We start from the raw sequence: 26,591 nt of genomic DNA on the forward strand, positions 1-26,591 counted from the left end.
TAGGCTGGTTGCCAGTAGGGTCCTAATCCTCTCCGGGGCTCTTGATGGGAGAGTTTGTCTCTCACATTTACGCCCATGCCTTATACTGTGGTATGGCTTGATTGTAGAGGGCGTGGGGTCCGGAACAAGTCCCTCAAGGATTTTCCATGTGTAAATGGCCCTGTATCTTTCTCTCCTCCTCTGTTGAGAGTATAGGCCTAGTGCTCCCAGGCGATCCCAATAGTTGAGATCTTGCATCCCTTTGATGCACCTGGTGTAGTTCCGTTGGACAGCTTCAAGCATCTGGATGTCTCCGCGTTTGTGTGGTGACCAGAGTTGGCTACAATAGTCCAGTATCGGTTGGATAAGCGACTTCCAGAGGGTAAGCATCACTTGAACCTCTCTTGAGGAGAAGGTCCTTAGGACCCAGCTGGCCATCCCTCTTGCTCTATTTACTGAGTGCATGATGTGGTGTTGGAAAGTGGCATCATCACTTAAGTGAATGCCCAGGCTTTTCATACCTCTCTCCGTGTGCAGCTCAGTGTCGTCTTTAATGCCTTGATTTGTGCCATATCTCAAGACCTCGAACTTCTCATCGTTGAATTGCATGTTGCTGTTGTTGGCCCATGCATAAACTGAGTTGAGATCGTCTTGTAGATGTTGCACATCCCCACTTTCCCGCACAGCATGGCTGATGTGGGTGTCATCGGCAAAAGACAGGAGGGTTGAGTCCACCCTACTATTTATGTCATTCATATGGACAAGGAATAGGAGGGGGCCAAGCACAGATCCTTGTGGTACTCCGCTTATTACCTTGGATTCGGTTGACTTCACACCATCAACTGCGACTGCTTGTGTACGGTCTGTCAGAAAGTTGAAGAGCCAGACTCCTAGCTTCCCCGAGATTCCTAGATCCCTTGCCTTATGGAGGAGGACACCGTGGTCCACCTTGTCGAAGGCTTTAGCAAAATCTAGGAATACTACGTCAACATTTCTCCCCTCCGACAGGTTCCGTAGTAGCCAGTCATAGTGTGCCAGTAGGTTTGAAAGGCATGATCGACCTTTCCTGAAGCCATGTTGATTCTCTTTGATGAGGTTATTCACCTCAAGGTAAGTGAACAGCTTGTCCCTTACACATTTCTCAATTACTTTGACGATATGTGATGTAAGGGCGACAGGTCGATAATTTTTTGGCAAGGTCCGGTCTCCTCCTTTATATATTGGGCTTATGATGGCTTGTTTGAGCAGTGCCGGGATCTCTCCTTTGTCAAAGGAGGCTAGCCACAACATATGTATTGGAGCTGCCAAGACCTCGCAGCATTTTAGGAGTAGGATTGCTGGTACACCGTCTGGTCCTGCTGCCGAGTTACTCCTAAGCTCCTTTATCGCCTTTTTGATGTCCTGTTCAGTCACTCGAATGTTGGTAAGCTGGTTCAGGTTCTTGGGCGTCTGGTTGAAGAAGGTTGTGGGATCAAGGATTTCCTTCTGTGTCTTAGGTATGCTGAACACACTGTTATATTGGTGTGCCAGTATCTGGCAGGTTTCCTTTGGGGCATCTGTTATAGTGCCTTGTTCTGTCACTAGGGGCCCAATCTGTGACTTGGTTTTGAGGAACTTCTTACAGTAGCTGTAGAAGAATTTCGGGTTGTGCCTTATGTTTTCTATAGCTTGGTGTTCCTCTGTTCTTCTCTGCTCCTCGTGTGAGTGTTTAATTTTCTGCTCTATGTCCTCTATTTTTGAGGAGATTATGAGCCTTTGGGTCTCATTGGTATTGTTAACGAGTTTTAGGTTGAGGTTGGCACGTTTTCGCATAAGGATTTTTCTGTCTCGCGGGATGGAGTATCTGCGATCCTTTTTGTTGCTTTTCCTTGGCACATAAGCAGTGCACACCTCCAGCAGAATCCTCAATAGTGTGTTGAGAGTGGTGTTGGGATCAGATCCCTGCAGTTCCAGTCTATCTTCCTGAGGTCTTGTTGTAATTGATCCCAGTCTACCTTTTGACTGAAGAAGTTGAAGCTGGCGAAAGGTGTCATGTTCGGAGGAGTCATGGAATCCTGCGGTGTCTTACTTTTGATGTAAGTTGTGTTGATGTAAACTATATTGTGGTCAGAGAAGATTGTTTTCTCTGACCTGCAATTGCTGACCGACTCTTGATTATTAATTTATATATAAAAAATAGCATATGGTTGCATTATTTGACCTACTTTCTTTAAGATGTGTGATTTCCATGTAAAATGATCAAAAAGAAGTTACGTTTTTATCCTCTGCAAAATTACCAACCGGCAACCTATGACGGCTTTTGCTCAAATGTATAATTTTAAATAAAAATTGGCATATGGCTGCATTATTTGACCTATTTTCTTTAAAATGTGTGATTTCCATGTAAAATCATCAAAGAGAAGTTACGTTTTTATCCTCTGCAAAATTATCAAAGCCGACCAAAACCACACAATCACGGTTTTTGCCCAAATGCATAATTTATATATAAAAAATAGCATATGGTTGCATTATTTGACCTATTTTCTTTAAAATGTGTGATTTCCATGTTAAATCATCAAAGAAGTTACGTTTTTGTCATTTGTGCAAAAGCCGTCATTGTTTGGGTTTGGTTGCCGGTTTTGCAGAGAATAAAAACGTAACTTCTCTTTTATAATCTTACATGGAAATCACACATTTTAAAGAAAATAGGTCAAATAATGCAACCATGTGCTATTTTTTATATATAAATTATGCATTTAAACAAAAACCATCATTGTGTGGTTTTGGTCGGCGTTTAGTGAGACCCCCGATACAGGAGTTGCTCGAGTTTGTAACCAGGTGTCAAACATTTTTATTGTGTAAATCACCCTGAGCTACAATGACAACATCGTGTATTAAATAAGATTTTATGCATGTAAAGAATCTGATACCATTATGAAATCTAGACGACCTTATAACAGTTCTAGTAATATTCTTGTGCAAACAAGAATGTAATAAGTTTGCTATTCTAGCGACTTTATCCTATATTTATGTCAAACGCTTTGTTTACCTTCGGGCATGAAAAACAATTGTTGATATGTAAAGCTCGTCAAAACACCTGTTTCATATACTATTTGATGCTAGTAAATGCAGGTAATACTGCAATATGTATTGTGTCAATTCTTCTGACTTTTTCTTTGCTGTTAAATGAGCGATATAAATTATATGTTTGTGGGTTGAGGACTAACTAAGCGTGTTTGTGCTATTAATTAATAAATTATATCAACCCCATTCTACTTAGAGTAAGAGTTAGTGACTTGCTCAGAAGATTCTTTGTAAATGGTGCCAGGTAACTATAATGTAGAATATTACAACATGCCCATATTTCACAATGTTCACAGTGTATGACTTTCACCTCTACCCCTTATTTCACTTTTGTATACAGTTTTGGGAGATATTGGATTATAATTATTGGTCAGATATTCAATATTTATATTGATGTGGGAGTCACAATCAATTATCTTATCAATACCACCTTCATTATGATTATTGTTGGTCCATATCAAGTCAAGGATATTGTTGCCATAGGTTGCTGTTTTTGTCACCTGGGACCAGTATAAGATTTACTTATTCACTTACTTACTTACTTGCCAATCCAAGCCACAAGTTTAACTGTACATTACTGGTGATTATGACATTAACATTAAGGAAGTTAACATCGCCTAGTACTACAATTTCAAGCAGTGGGGTTGGTTGATTTAGGGGTTTGCTCCTTATGCTTTTGTATAAGCTGTGGAATTCATCCTTTTTTGTATCTGGGCGGTGATAGACGACAACCAGTATTAGGTTGTTCTTTGTCAGCTTTACTAATAGTGCTTCACAGACACTTTGAAAAATGTAGCAGGTTTAATTAACTTGTCACAGCCATGAGTTCTGGAGGCATCCGTTTTGTCTCCTCCATTGAAGGTTTTCTCTCATAGAGACAACCCTTTGAGTGGAATCAACATCAGGGAGAATTGCGATAATCTTAATCTCTTCAATACAAGTCAAATGCTCTTGTGCAAATTAGGCTGCCTGGTGTACAATGATACATCACAATATGTGCATTATAGAATATAAAGTTATAACTGTCATACTTGTTTTCTTTCATCCTGAATGTTTATAACCACAGAAAATGTAATCAATCCTGTTCGCAGAATTTGGAGGTCACTCGGCTCCAACCACGAAATAAATATAATCAGGATGCCAACGCCGGCAACCTCGTATATACCCACTTGCACCTCACGATGCCTATGTAGGCATCATCGTATTCTAGGGTTTAATACCTTCATAAATGACTACCCTTTAGTTAAAGAAAAAATTGTGATTTCCTAAGAACTGAGTTTACACATTTGTGAAGCACTATATCTATAGATTTATTCATTGTTTTGTTTTCCTTGGATAGGAACATGGAGGACCAAGACCTTGATTCTGATGGAGGCAGCTACACAGGGTCCTCATCTCGGCATTCATGTAATTCTTCATACAGGTAGATATCGTGTTCACCAAAAAAAATTATTGTTTGTAAATCTAAACTGGAAATGGTTATTCATTAATTATTTAAGCTTGTATTTTTGCATCTTCGTAGACTGCCATTTATTCTGTCTCTCCCACACTCTCTCTGTGTCTCTGTCTCTTTTGCTCTCTCTCTCTCTCTCTCTCTCTCTCTCTCTCTCTCTCTCTCTCTCTCTCTCTCTCTCTCTCTCTCTCTCTCTCTCTCTCACTCACTCACTTTCAGATATTAGTATTTGTCTCATTATCTATTTGTATGCCATGTGCAGCCTAAGATGTTTCTTTGAAATATTGTTAGTATTGCCACTAATTGATAATATTTGAGGCTGTAGCCACTTGAATGAATGTATCCACCACTGTGTATTTTTTATTTTATTTAAAACCCTCCCATATGCCTTGTAAAATACACACAGTTATGTGGCTACAGACATTTGAATATTTTCATTTGATGGCAATACCAACAATACTGTACTATGATTGACCACATTTTCTTTACAAGGTGACAGCAACACTCACATCTAGGAGAGTTTTGATTGAGAGGATTTGGAGAGGAACAGGAGGAGTAATTGGTGAGGAGCAGTGTGGTTTAGGAAAAGTAAAGGATGCATGGATCAAAATTTTTGTTGTAAGGCAGATTAATGAGAAAACTTTAGCAAAAGGTAAGGATGTTTTTTGGGCCTTTATGGATTTGGAGAAGGCTTATAATAGGGTAGACAGGAAGGTATTGTGGGAGGTATTGCAGATATAGGAGATTGGGGAAAACTGTTAGAGTTTTTATGAAAGTAGGAGAGCCAGTGTTAGGATTGGAAGTGGAAAAACTGAGTGGATTAAGGTAAAGGTGGGACTGCGACAGGGATGGTAATGGAGGTAAATACAAAGGCAATGGGCAGGGGATTGAATATGTTTAGAGATAGAGGAGAGAAGTGAGATTTGAGCCAGTTGTTGTTTGTGGATGACACTGCACTTGTGGCAGGGTCAGTGGAGGGATTAAGGCAGTTAATTGCAGAGTTTGGGAAGGTATGCAATAGGAGAAAGTTTAAGGTAAATGTGGGTAAGAGTAAGGTGATGAGATGTACAAGGGGAGAGGGTGGCAGCAAGTTGGAAGTAAGTCTGAAAGGAGAGAGGCTGGAGGAAGTGGACAGTTTTAAGTATTTGGGATCAGATGTGGCAGGAAATGGAGGTGTGGATTTGGAGGTAAACTGTAGATTGAGAGAAGCAATTAAATGTCTTGGGGGGATTGAAATGTGTCAGGAGAAATGGGTATCTGGGAATGGATACAAAGAGAAGATTATATGAAAGGGTGATTGTGCTTACAACACTATTGGGCAGACACTTGGAATTTATGAGAGGTAGAAAGGAGAAGTTTAAATGTGTTCAAGATGATGTGTCTGAGAAATATTGTAGGGGTTACAAGGGTTGGATAGAATAAAGAATGAAGAGTTAAGGAGGAGAGTCAGGGTTGAAAGGGAGTTGGGAGATAGGGCTGATGAAAGTTTATTTGGATGTTTTGGACACATGCAAAGAATGAGTGAAGAAAGTTTAGCTAAAGAGGTATGGAATGCAGAGGTGGATGGAGTGAACTTGAGGAGATGACTGAGGATGAAATGGATAGATGGGGTGAAAGAGGCTTTGAGGAAGAGATAAATGTCTGTTGAGCAGAGAAGGGAGAAGGCAGGGGATAGAGTGAGTGCAGGATGGTTTTGTATGGATGATATTTTGATGCAGCCCGAAGTGATTTATTCCCGTCTTCTCTATTTTCTGCATGTGGGGATGGAGAAGGATCGTCATAAGTGAAGTGGCCATGCTGTGAATGTGCTGTGTTATGCTGCATTGCTTGTGACCCAGGCAGTGAACAGAAACAGGAATGACCCTTCCTCCACTAGGAGTTAAGATGTGAGGGAAATAAGAATGGTGGATGGGAATGGAATGGGTGGGAGTGGGTGTGTTCCTTTGACTTGGTTACTTCCCGTATAAGGGGGAGAAAAGGTCCTTGGTATGTAAACAAATATATTTAGTGATGAAGCTAGTGTATTTCTCCCAGTTATCTTCAATTTTTGCTATCTATTTATTATGTGATGTTTACCTTTATGTGATGACACTGTGATGGTAACATAGACCCCCAAAGGCACAATGCCCCTAAAGAGGAACTGTCAATTAATCAACATTCATAACACCTCCATTTGCTCCTCCTCCACACAGGGTTATGGCTGGGAGGGTCCATCTATTCTTCAGAACAGGCCCACCAAGTTTTTGTGATACTTTACTAGTTACTTCCTTTCATCCTAACATTCTATTATTTTCATGTATCAAGTCTTTCAAGAAGTTTCGTGCATTTTAAGAGGCTTCATTTTAGTCCTTTATTGTGTTCTAAGTTAATAGTAGTTAGTATAGTAACTTGTCATAGATTTCTTCAAGATATAGGTACACAGTCCACCCATCCATCTCCCTCTTATAACACATCTACAATTCTTGAGTTAAATATTAACAGATTTTAGACATATTATCTTCTATTTAGACTGATACTGCTTTCTGACCAAGGGCAGTGGACAGGATGCAAGGATGACCCGTCATCTAGGAGGTGCCAAGATAAGAGGGAGGGAGGAGGGTGGAGGGGAGTGGAATATAGAGGAAATGGAATGGGTGGGAGTGGTTTCTATGCATTTTTCTTTTTGGCTACCCCCCATGTAGGGGGAAAAAGCCTTTGGTATATGTATGTATTTCTGAATCTAAATTGGTTGTCTGTCAAAACCTTCAGTTCCTATAGATATTCAATACATAGTGTCTTTTGCAAATCACTCATACAATTTAGCTATCAAGCTGGTCCTCTGGAGACACTGGTTTCCAGAGTGGGGTCTTCTTTTCCTCCTTTATAGATTGGTTCCACACTGGCTCTCTTTCAGTTTTAAGGTACTCCTTCTGGTGAATGCACATTTAAGCTGTGAATCTTGTCCACTAGCTCTCTGCATTCCAGAAGTATCTATATGGAAGTCATGTGAGGCCTAGGGGTTTCCTGAAGTATTTTATATACTTCTTTGACTTCTGTGTTTATATCTTTTAACTCATCATTCCTATTCTTTCTCTTTTCATTCTCAGTCATACATTTTTTTGTGAAATTATGTGTACACTTAATAAGGCATGCCTTTATGTATATTATTTTCTTTCCTTTCTTTTCTAATATTTTTCATTTGCATATATTTCATGACAGCTATGATGAAGCTGAGTGGTTGGAACATGTAGCAAGTGATGGATCATTGATGTATGCGGAATCCTATGTATCGAGTACGGTGCGGGAAAAGCAGGTACAGGCTCTCAGAGCACAATCGGCAGCTGCAGTGGAGAAGAAGCCACCTTGTACTTCTCCATCGAAGGATTTGAAAAAGAAAAGTATGTAAAAGATACATATATTTTTTTTTATCTTGTGTTAAAACATAAGAACATAAGAATGAAGGAAACTGCAAGAGACCATAAAGCCTACACTAGGCAGCTCTGTATCCATCACCACCTGTCATCCCCATCCATAAAGTGGTCTAATTGTTTCTTAAAACAACTGATAGTTTCAGCGCTTACTACATGGTTACTAAGTTTATTCCATTCGTCGACCACCCTTAAACCTAAATTTATCCAGTTTATAACCATTACTGCGCGTCTTGCCCTGTTGTTTTAATATGATGACCTTGTTTCCATCACCCTTGTTAAAGCCTTTGATCCACTTGGACACTTCTATTAGATCACCCCACACTCTGTGTCTTTCCAGAAAGTGTAAGTTAAGGTGCCTAAGCCTCCCTTCGTAAGGGAAATTTCTGAGTCCTTGTATCATTTTGGTCATTCTTCTCTGTACTGATTCTAGTGAATTATGTCCATTCTGTAGGACGGAGACCAAAACTATACCGCATAGTCAAGGATGGGTCTAACTATCGCTAGATAGAGTTTAATAATTACTTCTGCACTTCTATTCATTACTGTCCTAGCAATGAAGCCTAATGCCCTGTTAGCTTTATTCCTGGCGCTATTGCACTGTTTCCTGTGCATTAGCACCAGGAATAAAGCTACCTTCTCCTCCTCCTCCTCATACTCTACTTCCTTCTCTTCTTCCTCCTCATATTCTTCTTCCTTTGCTTCCTCTTTCTTCTCCTCCTCCTCTTTCTCTGCTTCCTCCTCCTCTTCCTCCTTCTTTTCCTTCTGCTTCTCTTCCTCCTCCACCTCCCCAACTGATTACATCACTTTTCGAGCTCCCTCCACCCCCACCTCCTCCTCCTCCTCCTCCTCCTCCTCCTCCTCCTCCTCCTCCTCCTCTTTCTCCCCCTCTTTCTCTCCTTTTCCTCCTTCCTCCTGTTCCTTGTCCTACTCCTACTCCTCTCCTCCTCCTCCTCTTCCTCTTCCTCCTCTTTTTCCTTCTCCTCCTCCTCCTTTTCTTCCTCCTACTCCTTTTCTTCCTCCTACTCCTACTCCTCCTCCTCTAACCCCTCCTCCTCCTCATCCTGTTCTTCATCATCTTCTTCTTCTTCCTCCTCCTCTCCCTCCTCCTCCTCCTCCTCCTCCTCGCACTCCTTTTCCTCTTCTTCCTCTTTCTCCTTGTACTCCTGCTCCTCCTCTGCATACTCCTTTTCCTCCTTCTTGTACTCCCACTCCTTCTCTTCTTCCTCCTCTTCTCCTCCACTTCCCCCTCCTTTTCTCTTCATTCTCTTCTTCCTTTCTTCCCTCTTCCTCTCCTCCTCTTCCTCCTTTCTTCCCTCCTCCTGACTAACCAAACGAATTGTTAGTAATGCCACACAGCTAGACGGTATACCAAAAAGTTATTTAATTTTCATTGAACCCGTTTGCACACAAAAAAGTCCCCTTTTTTATTCTGGCTAGCACCAGATGATTCTATTCATCCAGCTCTTGAGTACTGAGGGTATGACGTCAACAGTAACTAGGTGGTAAAGGTATTTGGCGAAATGGTATTTGGTGAAGTGCTTTTTGGGGAAATGGGAAGTCACCCCTTCACCATAAAGGACTCGAATTTGGGACATTTAGAACCTTTAAGAAGCAGAGTCGTGATAGAGAGAAATAATCAGATTTTTTTTTTTTTTTTTTTTTTTTTTTTCTTTGGCCTGCGGCGCCTCCTGGCTTCGCTCGCTCCAGGACCTCCTGTCTCTTTTTTTTTTTTTTTTTTTTCCGATGGGACACTCGATGTACTCATCGGCATCCCGTTTTGAAATATTTCTTATGATCTCATTTAATTCTTCTTTTATTTCTTCTTTCCCCGTCTTTAATTCTTATTTTTCTTGCAAAGTCCTTTCCCAAAACCTTAAGGGGGACTGACACATCTGATTCAGAGTCGTCCACGGCATAGTCGTAATCAGGCAGGATCATTGCTGTTGCCTTACACAATGGGACATTTTTGCCGGGTTTCGGAAGGTGGTCATAAAAACGCCAGGAAATTTTCAAAACTGCAGAACTTTATTTTTTTATATACATAGACATAGACGGCCCAATGTCAAGGGTGAATTATGCCCATTTTATTATAATTATGTGAAATGTTTTCAGGACCGTGCGACATTATGTCACGCGGGAATATGCTAGAGGACAACTAAAACTTATGTTATACTGGCAAAATACTTTTGGTATTCCTCGTGACAGCTTTTACCACCACTCCTAGTCAAATTCTTGTATCCTTCAAAATAATGTTTCATAAACTTTTCCCATTCTTCCTCTTTAATTTCTCCGTCGAAATCTATTATGAGATCGTACTTTCATACAGAGTACATGTAATTTTGGTTATTTCGTAACATATTGTTGAACCCCAATATTTTCCTATGGAATCTCTTAATTGTGGCTGTTACTGAGTTTTACTGAGTTTTTTTGTTTTTTGAGTGAGGCGTAAAGTTGGGGAAACTCATTCTTGTGCTCCCTCCCCTTCGCTCGCGGCAAATCAATCGTCTCCATTGCCGTGACGTCAGTGTTCTCGTCCAATCAGTCGTCTTCGTTGCCGTGAAGTCACCACTCGGCCAATCAGTTGTCTCCGTTGCCGTGACGTCACCACTCTCTCAGCCAATCAGATTCCTTACACAATGGGACATTTTTGCCGGATTTCGGAAGGTGGTCATAAAAACGCCAGGAAATTTTCAAAACTGGAAAACTTTATTTTCTATATACATAGATTTGTCTCCAGTATTAACAGAATCCAGCGTGCCTCTGGTGCGTAGGGTGTCACTAAAATTCCCTAAGATAGTAACTGCTTATGGAGTCAGTACCTTGTACTGTTTGAAACCGGAGGTGTTAGTGTTAATCTGAGATACCGGTACATGACTCGATCGAAACGTTCGTGACCGCTCGAGACCAGCCCAGGTCATTTGGGGGAGATTCGAGTCAGGGTCATGACGTCATCGAACGGGTCCTGGAAGCCCGTGGACGAGGCCAAAGCCCTCGAGATCTTATGGGCGATCTTGGCCATATGCAGGGACGAGGGCTAGGCGGTCGAGAACGGCCTGAAGGTCTTCGAGGACGAGACCGGCCCTGTTGCCCGCCTGCTTGAGCTCGTTCGTGCCCTTATTCCGACTCTGGATGGATCGGGACACTCTCCGGGAACTGGGCCCACCCCGGAGGCGACCGCGCGCCCTGTCGCCGAGTGTCCCCACAGGCCGAAGACCCAGAGGACCTGGAGGATCCACAAGAAAACCACTGCAATAGCCACACCAATAGTCCAAAGAACCTTCCAGGTTCTTTGCGCCAAGACATTTTCATCCAATAGATCCAAAATTTTGACCTTCCGACCAAGACTCACAATTCCAAACAAACAATAGCAAAAAACCACAACCATCCAAAATCGACACCGAATTCAAAGAAAAGCAATAGTTAAACGAAGAAGAAAACACCAACCACCAAATCCATAGAATGCAATAGACATCAATCTCCTTTTCCATTCAGAAAGAACTTCCGGAAGCCTCCCTTGCCCGGACGACCAACGTCCTGAGTCAGTCCACCCTCGAAAGCCCACCGGCGAGAGCTTCTGGGACCGGTTCAAGGCTCGAAAGATCGAGTGGTGGAAAGGAAGATTCTACGACAACACCTGCCACGGCCTCGTCCCCGCCGTCAGGATAAAGGGGATCCTGAAGCACGTCTCGGCCTACGACTGGAAGCAACGCGCATACCAGACCCCGGCAGAGGCTTCCAGGCCGAAACCTCCGGCCTTTATGAGGACCCGGGTCCGGTTCACGCTCCCGAAGGAGTGATCAGCGTTCTCGAAAAGGGAGCGCGTTTTAACACAACGTCAATCGAGTGACGTTGTATCTTGAGCCCATCGTTTTGTTATCGTTATTGTTTCGTTATCGTTATCGTTGCGTTACTGTTATCGTGTTTTACAACTTATCGTATTGACGCTGTTATCGTATTGTCACTGTTATCGTGTTATCACTGTTATCGTATTTTCACTGTTATCGTTTTATTCCTGTTATCGTGTTAATCCCGTTATCGTGTTATTCCCGTTATCGTGTTAATCCTGTTATCGTGTTATTCCTGTTATCGTGTTATTCCTGTTATCGTGTTAATCCTGTTATCGTGTTATTCCTGTTATCGTGTTAATCCTGTTATCGTGTTATCAATGTTATCGTGTTTCTACAAGGATAGAAGCGCTGTAAACTACAGTTCCAGACTGTAATCATTATATTACTGTTGCTTGATGAAGTCCGCTGTCGCTGGCCAGAACGAAATCAATTAAGTGTTCTACAGTCGGAAGAGGTCGCTCGAGGGGTGAATAAAATCACCTGGCGGCAGCAGGAACGAAAGGAAAAGGACCTTCAGGTTTTTTTTTTTTTTTTTTTTTTTTTTTTATATCAATATGGGGGGTTTAATACCAGCGATATCAAACTGGTTTACACGCAAATAAACCCGAAAAAAATGGCGGCAATCATAATTGAATATTTAATGTAATTACTGAAACAGACCCACAGTTAAGCAGTTGGTAATTAATGTGTGGAGCATTGAGTAATTAGTTAATGCATTTGTGATTCATTGGTAATTAATGTGTGACATATTAATTGATTAATTACTGTTGGTAATTAGTTGGTGATTAATATGTAGCGCATTAATTGAGCAATACATTAATGTGTTGGTAATTAATTGGTAATTAATATGTGGTGTATAAATGAATTAATAGATTGATTAATCAATGTGTTAGTAATTAATTGATTATTAATGTGTGGTGTCTGCACTCGTCACAGGAACGGCCGCGACGCTCATGTCGCAATAAAGATAAATATTCTTAACCCTCGTCCCCTCCCACTCCCTCCCGATTAATTTAATTTTTTTATTCATTTATTTGTTGTATCTATTATAGGAAAAGGTAAGGATGTTTTTTGGACTTTTATGGATCTGGAAAAGGCTTACGACAGGGTGGACAGGAAGGCACTGTGGGAGGTACTGCAGATATGTGGGATAGGAGGAAAGTTGTTAAGAGCAGTCAAGAGTTTTTACGATAGTAGTAGAGCTTGTGTTAGGATTAGAAATGGAAAGAGTGAATGGTTTGAGGTAAAGGTGGGACTTCGTCAGAGATGTATTATGTCGCCCTGGCTGTTCAATCTATACATGGATGGGGTGGTGTGAGAGGTGAATGCAAGGGTGGGTCAGGGGTTGGAGATGGTTAAAGAAAATGGAGAAAAGTGGGAGGTGAGCCAGTTGTTGTTTGCTGACGACACTGCACTTGTAGCAGGATCAGAGGAGGGATTGAGGAAGTTGGTGATAGAGTTTGAGAAGGTGTGTGAAAGAAGGAAGCTGAAGATAAATGTGGGCAAAAGTAAGGTGATGAGATGTACAAGGGGAAAGAGTGACAACAGGCTGGAAGTGAGTATTAAGGGTGAGAGACTGGAGGAAGTGGATAGTTTTAGATACAACCCATGACCACATATTAGCAGGCAGGTGCCCTCAGGGGCCTCCCAAAAATCTCTAGGAGTCGGTTAGTCTGTTGCTCCAGTTATCTCCAGTTATCTCTTGCAAGAGATAACTGCCACCTATTCAATCTCATTCATTCAATGAAGAATTTTTGTGCTCAATCCAGGAACCAGGTACTGGACCTTTGGGGTCACCCCTCCTTATGAAGGTGGGGTTTGTGTGTTATTTTGTGGTGAAATGGTGTTGAACATAATGAGGTGATGTTGTCTTTGTGGAATTTGTTGCTATGTTGTATCCTGCCTGCCTGTGGCTTCTCTGTTAGAGAAACAACAAAGGCTTGATACAACATAGCAACTACAGAATAGGAGCTAAGAATACCCAAGTTTTCTTAAAAAATAATAATAATAAGATAACTAACTGAATTAAAAAATAGAATAAAATAAATAAATAGATATATAAATACAGTGGAATTAAACAGCCAAACCCTTCTATGGGAAAGGAACCTTAAAATTTTATATCTCAATTTTGATACTCATATAACCTTCAATCCACAAGGATCTGACAGTAAAAGTGAACAACAGACTAAATCTACCTGTATTGATCAATATACTAAAAGGTCTTATAAGAGTGGTAGCCAGCCAAGGCAGGCACCTACACTTCATCTATCCCAGAAGAAATACAAGAATACATGAGAAGAAACTTAAGAAAGACAGTTACAGAAGATCTCTGAAAAAGAATATTTTTCCACACAGTAACAGATTTCTGGAACAAACTGAGAGAGGAAACAGTGAGTGCTAAACCTATACATGACTTTAAGAAAAAAATGGAGGCGGAAAGATACAACAGTGGGTCACTATGAGCATAGCTCTCCTCCCACAAAATACAACTAGGTAAATACACCCTTTCAACATCCATTTGTTCCCCCTTTTACCTTAGCTCCTTGTGGATGAAGGGCCATCCCTGCCCACTGCCTGGGTCAGAAGCAATGCAGCAAGACACAGCACCACAGCAGGACCCAGCAGCCAAAGCTGGTTTACTGTCACTCTTTTATTACACAGTGACCCTCCTTTCTCATCTATTCACGAGTAATTAGAGTAGATAAGGAGAAATCCCTTTACAACAACTCTCCACTCACACCTGTCCCTTGTCCTCTCCCATTCCTGCTCAACAGACATTCCCCATTTACTCAAGACCCCTTTCACCCCATCCATCCATCTCATCCTCAGTCATCCCCTCACATTCACTCCATCTATCTCTTCCTTCCACACTCTTTTTGCTAGTCTCTCCTCACTCATTCTTTCCATATGCCCAAACTACCCAATATTCTTTTATCAACCCTGCCCCTTTTACCATCCATCCATCTCATTCTTGGTCACCCTCTCAGAAATAAGTCCCACAAAGAAAACCCTTTCACATCAGACAAGAACTACACTAGCATACATGTGCTCAGGACACCATCCCTCTTTAAGACAGTACCAACACGAAATAACTACTTTCACCTCAGATTCAGACTGCCCAAGATACAATCACATCACAGAAGACATAGAATACCACATACAACCGTGCCCCACACTGACTATACCCAGACAACAACACAATATCCCTTCTGTAAGTGATTTATGGTCCCTCCCAGAGGCTGTTGCCAGTTTCCTGGAAGCCATGGGTTTTCTGCAAGAGAGATCAGGGGCAACAGATTGATTGATTTCTATATGATACTCTTACTTTGCAGATAAATTCATGCGCTTGCTTCAAAGACGTCCTAGTGTAAGAGTGAAAGGGTCTTCAGGAACATCTGGAAATGAAGGAACACTGAAAACTGGTGACCTTCCTACTACATCGGCACCAAAAGTCACTTTCAGGGATAATCCAAGTGGGGAAATGCGAACAGTAAAACTTTATGTAAGTAATTTATTTGGTATCTGTATCTGAATTCAATACTGAGAAGAGACTGTTAGAAGGAGTTATTACAAATATTCAAAAATTGATATTGCCACAGAACAGTATAGTTGATGCTTATTAAATTTTCTTATATTCACTGTTTTTTATAAGTGAGTAAATTTCTTATAATCACAAAACACATTTTATTTATTTGAACAAGATTGGCATAGTGATTTGATGTATGTGGTCCTTCTTTGCCTCAAGAATTTTTAGTTGGAGTAATATATGTTGAAGTCCTTTAACTGTAATTTTGTTATGATGTCAGGTTAGTTACTTAAGATTAGATGAAGAGAAGCGTAATTGAAACGAGATTCATACCTTTAGTGGCATAAAATTGTTTAGTGTGAACAAGGAAAAGATACGTAAGATATTTCTGATTGAAACTTTGACATCAGCTTGTGCAAATTTGCAAGAGTATGTTATTATGTGAAATGTGCCAGCATCCCAAGTGACTGTATTCTTGAAAAGATTTCTGTCATGCCAATTTATCTTACATCATGATTGAAAGGTTTCACATAACCATGCCTCTTTAACAGGTGACAGAAAATGGAAATAATCTTGGTCGACGTGCGAGTTTATGTGAGATTGTTCTTGGGATAATGCCTGGTAGATTTAATGAGCCTCCTGATTCAAGAGTGATGGTTGCAGGACTTGTGCCGGGATCAGAGGCACTCAGAAATGGAGTGATAAAGATTGGTAAAGTATTTTACAAGTATTGTATGAGCATTGGATTTTTAAGTGATGGATGCACTGTAGCTTATATTGTACATCTGTACAAGGACGGGAGAGGACAGAAGACAGGGGTGAATGGAGAATGGTTGTATATGGATAATGTTGTGATTCCATGAGGTGGAATGGGCAGGTGGATGGGGGGTGAGGTAGTATGTGTGAGCAAAATTTGACGCAGCCCGAAGGGATTTCTCCCCGTCCTCTCCTTTTATGCAATGGGGGAACGGAGAGGGGCGGTTGCCAATTTAATGAAGCGGCCTTGCTGTGGGTGTGCTGTGTCTTGCGACACTGCTTCTGACCCAGGGCAGTGGACAAGGTGCAAGGATGACCCGTCATCCAGGAGGTGCTCAGATAAGAGGGAGGGTGGAGGGATGTGGAGTGTATTCAGGGATGGAATGGGTGGAAATGATTTTATGCCTTTCCCTTTTTGGCTACCTCCCTTGTAAGGGGGAAAAAACCTTGGTATATGTATGTATGTATTGTATATTCTACTGGGACTTATAGCATGGTTACTTTTATATGAAATGAATGAATGGTTATATCTCTACCATATGCTTCTCCCCCTTATAAGCGAGGCAGCCATCCCACTCATATTTGTTCTCTATATCTTTGTTCACCCACTGCCTGGGTCAGAAGCAATACAGTAAGACACACAGCATATCCACAGCAGGACCCCACTACTTCATTTACATAGTGACCCTCCCTCTTCATTTCCTCATTCAAAAAATAAAGAAGTCAAGGTGAAATCCCTTTGGGCTGTGTCAGTCTACAGTCCACCCACCCACACCCTCCTATTGCCCTCTCCCCTCCCTGTTCAGCAGACATTCTCCCCTGTACTTAAGGATGAATGAATAGAAGCTAGAAGAAGAAAAGAAAGAAAAAAAGGAGAGTGAATAAAAGCATATTACTCAAGCTTAAGTTACCTGCACCACACAATACAGTCAGTCTGTCTATTGCCCTGGTTTCTCTTGCAGAAGACCAGCATCCTTCAGGTAGCTGGCAATAGCCTTTGGGTGAGACCATAAATCACACAGGGAGGATATATTGTATTATTGTCAAGGGATTGTTAGTGTGGGGGCCTTGTAGTATGAAGTGCTCTGTGCATGTGGGGGAGTTTGAAACTGTGGCCAGGCCAATTCTGTATTGGTACTCTCTTAATGCTGCATGGTGTCCTGAGTGCTGGCATGCCAGTGTGATTCTTATCAGGTGTTGGAGGGTTTATTTTTCCGTGGGAATTATGTCTGGGGGTTGTTGTTGGAGTATTGAGTTTAACAGTCTTTCTTGAAGGGCTCATTTAGTGATCCAAGTGTGAATGTGTTTTTGTGTGGATGTTTTGTGCGGTACAGGTGGTAGATTGTTGTAGATGTTTGTGTAGTACACTGCAGGTGTACTTTTTTGTTGCATTCTATTGGTGGTGCTTTTGAAATGTAGTGTGAAGGGTCTGTGGTGTTTAGGGTTCTGTATTAGAATTGTGTTCCTGTCATTTTCATGTGACATTCTATGTACACAACAGGATACCCTTCTCCAGTAAAACAAGATATACCAGACAACTAATCGCAGACACTGTAACCAAAATAACCATAATACAAACATAAAGAAAACAACCCATACCATCACAAACATACACATCCCACCAAATGCATCAACCCTATGGGTTTTCATCCCTCAACTCATTATCTATTTATCTATATATCTATGTGCCAATAAACTTAGTCCTCCTTATAAGGGAGGTAGCCAGGTAAGGCATGCACACCCCACCCACCCACACCTATTACCCATTTTCCTTTTATTTTAACTTTTTATGGATGAAGGGTCATTGCTGCTCACTGCCCATTGCCCAGGGCAGTTGACAAAGGACTAATTTACCCAATTCATTAACAAACCACATTCTTCTTCTTCTTCTTCTTCTTCTTCTTCTTCTTCTTCTTCTTCTTCTTCTTCTTCTTCTTCTTCTTCTTCTTCTTCTTCTTCTTCTTCTTCTTCTTCTTCTTCTTCTTCTTCTTCTTCTTCTTCTTCTTCTTCTTCTTCTTCTTCTTCTTCTTCTTCTTCTTCTTCTTCTTCTTCTTCTTCTTCTTCTTCTTCTTCTTCTTCTTCTTTTTCTTCTTCTTTTTCTTCTTCTTCTTCTTCTACTTCTTCTTCTTCTTCTTCTTCTTCTTTCTCTCTCTCTCTCTCTCTCTCTCTCTCTCTCTCTCTCTTTCTCCCTCCCTCCCCCTCCCCTCTTCCTGTCACCTATACTAGCTGGTGGCATAGAAAACATCTGCCACACTGAATGAATATTGAGTTCTTTCCAGAAAGACCTATTGAAGAGTACAAGCTCTTTCGCTGACCATTTTGTTGTTGTGGATTTCTTGTCATTACAACTGAGGCAGCACTTCATTTATTTGCAACCTCCCCTGTCTGTCTTCTCTTGCAGAAAAGGAGAAGACGGGGAGAAATCCATTTCGGACTGTGTCAAATTATTCCTCATACATACTCCTGCATCCCCCATCCCCCCCACCCACTCCCCCACATGCATCACAGCATCATCCATACACAACCATTCTCCATTCACCCTTATCTTATGTCCTCTCCCATCCTTCCTCAACAGACATTCCCCTCTTTCCCAGTGCCCCTTTTACCCCATCCATCCATCTCATCCTAGTGTGCCCCCACTTGTGCACTCCTTCCACCTCTGCCTTCCACACCTCTTTTAGTAATCTCTCTTCAATCATTCTTCCCATGTGTCCAAACCATCCCAATACTCTCCACCCTATCTCCTAACTCCCTTTCCACCCCTGTTCTTCTCATCTCCTCATTTCTCACTCTATCTAGCCTAGTAACTGCTATCATACTTCTCAGGCATTTCATCTCAAACATATTCAGACTCTTCCTCTCTTCCTTTCTTATGTTCCATGTTTCTGTCCCATACAGTGCTGTTGGCACAACCACTCCTTCATACAATCTCCTCTTAGCATCTCATCGCCTTACTTTTTCCCAAACTATGTCATTAACTTCTCAATCCCTCCTCTGATCCTACTACAAGTACAGTGTCGTCAGCAACCAACAACTGGCTTATCTCCCACTTTTCTCCATTTTCTTTAACCATCTCCAATCCCTTGCATTCACCTCTTGCACCACCCCATCCATGTATAGATTGAACAGCCAGGGCAACATAACACATCCCTGACAAAGTACCACCTTTACCTCAAACCACTCAATCTCTCCATTTCTAATCCCAACACAAGCTCTACTACTCTAAACTTAGCCTGTATTTTTGTGTACTTTTGAGGAATATGCACATATATTATGTTATTCACTTGTTGGCATTCTGGTTAATTTTGAATTTTACCTTTTTCACAAAGGGGACTGGCTGAAGGAAGTGAATGGAGTTTCCATATCATGGAGCAATCTGGATGACTACATTGGAGAAATTCAGGTAATATTTAATGATTGTTATATAAAAGAAGCTGCCGGTTGTCAGCTTCCCATGTGTGAAAAAGAATGATACATCCAATCGAAATTAATAGAGAGAGATCTTGGGCCCATTTAGGAGACTAAGTGTCAGACCTTTAACCACTTTGGTACGATGACACCTACGTAAGTGTCATGAGGTGCGAGTGAGCACACAAGGATGCCGGCATTGACGTCTTGTTTATATATATTTTTTGTAGTTATACATGAGTTACCCCTGGATTCTGTGAACTGGTTTGATCATGTTTTTTGTGTTTATTATTACTCAGAGTAAAAGAGAATGAGTAATACAGCAGTGACTTCATATTCTATTATGTGAGTAGTGTGATGCATATTACATATGGCAGTCAATGCTGCGTGCAAAAATTTGACTCATACTGAAGTGGTTAAGGTTCACCTCCTGATAAAGGTTAGGGAGTAGATGGGTTTTGAAAATGGGCAGCTTTGCTCTCCATCTTACGTGACTACCACATGCAAGTACTTGTCACTGGTTCCTTTGCAATACAGCACTTACAAAGCTATCTATATACCAAGAGCTTCTTTCCTCCCTATAAAGGAGGTAACCAAGTCAAAGGCACATGCCCACTCCCACCCTTTCCACTCCCATCCTTCACCCCTGTTTCTTTCTTATTTTAGCTCCTTGTGGATGAAGGGTCATCCTTGTCATGTTGACAGTATGAAGTATGTTAATACAACATAAATCCCATATAAACTCAAAGCAAGATTCACATTCTAGAAATGGAAATCTACCATAGCATTTGTTTTTTATAATGTGCTAGATGTCCGTTAGTGAAATGGATGGGAGCAGGTGTGTGCCTCTTGACTTGGCTATGTCTCATATAAGAAAAAAAAAAAAAAGCTTTGTATGTAGATAGATGAATGATATTTTGACGAACCCCAAAGGGATTTCTCCCTGTCTTCTCTTTTACTTCATGAGGGGAAGGAGGGGGAGGGGGATCACTGATTAAATGAAGTGGCCTTGGTGTGGATGTGCTGTGTCTTGCTGCATTGCTTATGACCCAGGGCAATGAGCGAAATGCAGTAATGATCTGTCATCCAGGAGGAGTCAAGATAAGAGGGAGGGGGGGAGGAGGATGAATGGGAGTGGAGCATGTAGGGATAAAATGGGTGGGAGTGGATTTTTTACTTTTAATTTGGCTACCTCCCTTGTAAGGGGGAAAAAGTCCTTGGTATATGTATGTATGTACATGATAGATAGATAGATATCTTTGAATGCAACTGTATATGCAAAGTATTTTTAAAACAAAAGTTGGCAGATGAAATTTTGTAGATATATAATCATTAACATTTATATACATACATATACCAAAGGTTTTTCCCCCTTATAAGGGAGGTAGCCAAAAACACAAAGGCATATAAACCACTCCCACCCATTCCATCCCTAACATACTCCACTCCCCTCCACCCTCTTACCTCCCTCTCATCTTGGCACCTCCTGGATGATGGGGCATCCCTGCATCTCGCCCACTGCCCTGGGTCAGAAGCAGTGTCACAAGACATAGCACATCCACAGTAAGGTCACTTCATTTATTTAGATTAATATAGATTGATAAATATTTTGTTTTATCTTTTCTTTATACATGCATGCATGCAAACACTATTCAAGATTTTAAGAAAAAACTTGATGCTGAGAGATACAAAAACGGGTCACCACAAGCATAGCTCTCTTCCCGTATAATACAAGTAGGTAGGTAAATACATATACCAAGGGCTTTTTCTCCCTTACAAGGGAGGGCCAAAGTCAAAAGGTATAATTCCACTCTCATCCATTTCATCCCCATCCACTCTGTTCCCAGTTATCACCCTCCCTCTCTCCTTCTTTTCTTGGCTTCTCCTGAATGTCTGTTCATCCCAGCTTCTTGCTCATTGTCCTGGTCAGAAACAATGCAACAAGACACAGAACATCTACAGCAAGGCCGCTTCATATAATAGGTGACTCTCCCTCTCCATCCCTTCATGCAGTAAAAGAGAAGATGGGGAGAAATCCCGATGGGCTGCGTCAGAATATCATTCAAACATGACCATTCCCCCCCCCCATCCCCCACTCATTCTCTTCCATGCATCACAGCATCATTCATACACAACCATTCTTCACTCACCCCTATTTTCTCTCTTCTCCCTTCCTTCCTCAACAGACATTCACTTTTCTTCATACATACATATACCAAAGGCTTTTTCCCCCTTACAAGGGAGGTAGCCAAAAAACAAAGGCATAAAAAACCATTCCCACCCATTCCATCCCCAATACACTCCACATCCCTCCACCCTCTACCCTCCCTCATATCTTGGCACCCCCTAGATGACGGGTTATCCCTGTATCTTGTCCAATTCCCTGGGTCAGAAGCAGTGTCACAAGACACAGCACATCCACAGCAAGGCTGCTTCATAAAATTGGCAACCCCCCCTCTCCATCCCCTCTTCATAAACTGAGAAATAGTGGTGTAGATTAATGACTTTTTTTTATAGAGGAATATTATTCTGAGAAAGTGACTATTTTGGAGAATTGTATATAGTTGGAAGTTTATATTTAGCCTTTGTGTTTAATCAGTGCAAATCTTGCTTCTGCAGATTCCTAGCACCATTACTTTATCTGTGCAGAAGTGTGCTTCTGAGACTTTGCCAGAAGAAGACACAAATTCTCCAAAGGTGAGGCATTTCATTTTTATGTGAACAGTTTTTAGAAGCTCTGCCAAGAGATTTGAACCCTGACCTATGTGTACATAATCACAAAGTCAAGATGCTAGCGACTGATTATGTACGCACAGGTCAGGGTTCGAATCCCTTGGCAGAGCTTCTAAAAATGTTCAATCTGTCTTTATCATTGTTATGTATCTTATACCTTTTTAATTTTGGTGGAAAGAGAGTTGTGAGATAGGTTTTCATGAAAGAGTATTAGGATGGTTTGGACACATGGAAAGAATGAGTGAAGAAAGATTAGTAAAATCCATCACACATTACCCTTGTATCTTAGCTCTGTGGATTAAGGGTTATCCCTGTACCTTGCCTACTGTCCAGGTCAGAAACAAGACAGGAAGACGTAACACATCCACAGTAGGGCTATCCACTTCATTTATACAGCGACCCTCCTTCCTTGTCCCTTTCATGTGAAATTTAGAGAAGATGAGGATAAATCCCGTTGGGCTGCATCAGTTTATATTCCATTTGGTGGTGTTTTGCTTGCAGGACATGGAACTCCACAAATAGAATAAATGGAATAAATTATTTAATGTTGTGTTTAATCAAAGTGTATTGGAGTTCAAAGTAAATTTTTATAAAAATATACTAAGAGAAACGAAACTAAGAAAAACTTTAGTTCTGTAATATATTATATGATAAGTGTAATTATGGAAGTAGGTTTGCATACAAACAAACATGACAGACTGCTGTAGTAATTTTTTTCTTTTCTTTTGTTTTGCAGCGCATAATTCAGACTAACTTTGTTCGTTCTATTGCTGGCCATGAAGGACTAAAACAACAGGATGCTAAAACTCTTGCCTGTCTTAAAGAGATACCTCACACAGTCCTTCATCTTAGTCTCACTGGAGTCACAGAAGATTCCCCTGATGGGGCTGATATCAGGTAGAATTATTTTGATTTTTCTGAAAATGCAGATTAAATTTGGGGAAAAGGACAGTTAATGAAAAATATATATATATATATATATATATATATATATATATATATATTTTATTTCTATCTTTATATATATATATGTATATATATATATATATATATATATGTATTTACCTAGTTGTATTTACCTAGTTGTATTTTACGGGAAGGGGAGCTATGCTCGTGAGGTCCCGTCTTCATATCTCATTTTATCTAAACTATTTTTAAATTCATGTATTGTTTTTGCACACACCACTTTCTCATCTAACTTGTTCCAACTGTCTATTGCTCTGTGAGGAAAGCTGTTCTTTTTCAAATCTCTTCTATAGTTGTCTTTTTTTATTTTCTTTCCGTGTCCTCTTGTATTTCTGTCATCCCATTTTATCAGATTCTCTCTATCAGTAATTTCTATGCCTTTCATGATTCTGTAAATAGCTATCAAATCTCCTCTCTCTCTTCTTTTCTCTAGTGTCTGTAGTTTAAGTTTTTGTAGTCTCTCTTCATATGATAGTTTTGAGAGTGTTGGTGCCAGTTTAGTAATTGCTCTTTGTATTCTTTCAAGTTTTTTTATACATTTTTTTGTACTTGGTGACCATATCGTTGCTGCATATTCCAATCTTGGTCTTATCAGGGTGACTAGGATTTTCCTCACCATTTCTTCATCCAGGTATGTAAATGCCACTTTGATTGTTCTTATTAAATTATAAGTTTCTCCAAAAATCTTATTTATATGTTTCTCAGGTGACATATTATTCATAACAATGACTCCCAGGTCCCTCTCATTTTCTACTCTTTTTATTCCTTCTTCTCCCAAATTATATGATCCTGTTATTCTGTTTTTGCTTTTTCCAAATTCCATTATACTACACTTTTTTGTATTGAACTCCATCTCCCACTTCCTACTCCATTCTTGTACTTTATTTAGATCTCTCTGTAGTGATTCACAATCTTCTTCAGTTTTCACTCTTTTCAGTAATTTTGCATCATCTGCAAAGAAGCTCATATAGCTTTCAATTCCTTCATCCATATCATTAATATATATAGCAAACATTATTGGGGCCAGAACTGTTCCCTGCGGGACACCGCTTATTACTTCATTCCATTTTGAGTGCTGATCTCTTATCACTACTCGCATTTTTCTTTCTTGCAAAAAGTCTTCCATCCAATTTAGCAATTTACCTTGTATTCCTCCTTCATATTCTAATTTCTTAAGCAACTTCTTATGTGGTACTTTGTCAAAAGCTTTTTTTAGGTCTAGAAATGCACAATCAGCCCATCCATCTCTTTCTTGTATTATATCTATTAGCCTTGAATAGAAACATATTAAATTGGTGACGCATGATCGTCCTTGTCTGAATCCAAATTGCCTTGGATTTAGTACGTTGTTTTTTTCCAAGTATTTTACCCATCTACTTTTGATAATTCTTTCACATATTTTTGCTATTGTACTTGTTAGAGAGACTGGTCTATAGTTGGTAGGTTCTTCTTTATTTCCTCCTTTATATATAGGTACTATATTTGCTTTTTTCCAATCTTCTGGAACTTTTCCTTCTTTTAAGGAACTGCTTATTATGCTATGTATTTTGTCTGCCAGTTCATTCCTACATTCTTTCAGAATCCAGTTTGCTATTTCATCTGGCCCATGCGATTTTCTGACATCAAAATTACCCAAGTGTGTCAATATTTCATTCTTCGTTACTTCTATTTCTTCCATAGGGGGGACTTTTTCCTTCCACTCAATCTCTTCAGGTTGTATATTTTCCCTTGTAAACACTGATTTAAAATGTTTGTTCATAATTTCTGCCATTTCCATTTCCTCAGTGTATTCAACTCCCCCTTGTCTTAATTTCTCCAAGTCTTGTTTGTTTTTCAGTTTATTGTTTACAAATCTGTAGAATAGTTTTGGTTGATCTTTACACTTTTCTATAACATCTTTTTCATATTTTCTTTTTTCCTCTCTGCACTTTTGTACATATTCATTTCTATAACCAGTATATATTTTCCATTTTTCAGGTCTTCTGTCTTTTTTCCATCCGGTCCAGGCTTTGTCTCTTTTGTCTTTTAACTCCCTACAACTTTTGTTGTACCAGCATTTTACATATTCTTTTTCTTGTTTTTGTCTTGGGACATACTTTTCCACTCCTTCTTTGTAAATTTTTGTCAAAATATTCCATTTCTCTTCCACTGATGTTTCTTCTTTGTATATTTCTTCCCAGTTTTCTTGTTGGAAGAATTCTCTTATTTTATCAAAGTTTGTTTTTTCATACATCATTCTTCCTTTTCTATATTGTTCATTTCTTTTCATATATTTTTCTTCATTAAGTTCCAGTTCAATCAATATGTGGTCACTTTTACCTATTGGTGTTTTATATTCAATCTTGTCCACTATTCTAGGTTCAGATGTAATTATTAAGTCTAGCCTCGATGGTTCTTCTTCATTTCTATACCTAGTGTTCTCTTGTATCCATTGTGTCATTGAATGGTCAGTAATCATCTCAAGTAGAGCATTTCCCCATGAGTCATCACCACTCTTTACTGTCATTTCTTCCCAGCAGATTTCTTTGCAATTAAAGTCGCCCATCATAACTATTCTTCCTCCGTCTTCCATTATTTTAGTTAATGCTATCTTTGTGTCCTCTAACATACTTTTATGTTCATTCTCCTCCCATGAGGCTGTTTTCGGAGGCACATAGTTGATCACAAATTTTCTGCTCTTCTTATCTCGGTCTTCCACTTCTATCATAATCATCTCTACTGTATTCTTTCCATATATGACACCTTTCACGTTTATATCCTTCTTTGTCAGGAACATAACTCCACCCCCTTGTTTTTTCTCTCTGTTTCTAATCCAATAATTGTATGTATCATGTCCTACACTGTTGGGTGGTAGTGGGCCTTTTAATTTTGTTTCTACAATTCCCATTATGTCCGGTTCTTTTTCTTTCAAATAATCATTCAGTTCATTCAATCCTGTTATCAATCCATCTATATTTGTGTAAGACACTCTTAGTTTTCTGCCACTTCCATTGTGTTCTCTGTTTCCCTTATGTTTTTCTTTAGTATGTCGAACTGCTTTATTTTCATGTTCACTACTCTCCAATAGAATCTCTCTTTCTCTGACTCCGTTCTTTCCTCGTTTTTTGCCTTAGCTTCAATTCTTTTCTGCTTTTCTGCCTCTCTTTCCTCCTTATTCATTTCTCTTTTTATCCATACCTTTTTATATTGATCATTTGTTGCTAGTTTCCCTGTCTTGGATAGAATTTTCTCTGCCGTTGTTTGTGACCTGAATTTAATCTTAATTGGTCTGGTCTTATCTGTACTATATTTTCCGAGTCTGAATTTTTCCTCAATTTCCTTTATAATTTCTGGTTCATCTTCCTGGACTAATTTTAATAAACTGCTTACCCTTTCATTTTCCTCCTTGATTCTTGCGGTTCTATCTGGGTTATGTTTCTCTTCCATTCCTAATATAATTATACATTTCT

The 26,591-nt window shown here is 40.1% G+C and overlaps 1 protein-coding gene across 5 annotated transcripts in view; it reads left to right on the forward strand.

Annotated features, from left to right (window-relative positions):
* The first annotated feature begins 2,814 nt into the window (after positions 1–2,814).
* in (inturned planar cell polarity protein) overlaps positions 2,815–26,591 on the forward strand; it is a 58,591-nt gene continuing 34,814 nt past the window's right edge. The window contains exons 1-8 of one of the 5 annotated variants that reach the window (XM_076208110.1): positions 2,816–3,286; positions 4,382–4,465; positions 7,694–7,872; positions 15,086–15,255; positions 15,831–15,990; positions 19,365–19,438; positions 22,063–22,140; positions 22,913–23,073. In XM_076208110.1, the coding sequence (XP_076064225.1) occupies positions 4,386–4,465; positions 7,694–7,872; positions 15,086–15,255; positions 15,831–15,990; positions 19,365–19,438; positions 22,063–22,140; positions 22,913–23,073 (902 nt within the window). In that variant the 5' untranslated portion in view covers positions 2,816–3,286; positions 4,382–4,385. Of the gene's footprint in view, positions 3,287–4,381; positions 4,466–6,176; positions 6,382–7,693; positions 7,873–15,085; positions 15,256–15,830; positions 15,991–19,364; positions 19,439–22,062; positions 22,141–22,912; positions 23,074–26,591 lie in introns of those variants that run through there. The other 4 variants (XM_076208109.1, XM_076208114.1, XM_076208113.1 and 1 more) reach the window with 4 other exon arrangements.

This window comes from Oratosquilla oratoria, chromosome 24, assembly GCF_046742065.1.
Source record: "Oratosquilla oratoria isolate Oo_2021 chromosome 24, ASM4674206v1, whole genome shotgun sequence".
Classification (NCBI taxonomy): domain Eukaryota; kingdom Metazoa; phylum Arthropoda; class Malacostraca; order Stomatopoda; family Squillidae; genus Oratosquilla; species Oratosquilla oratoria.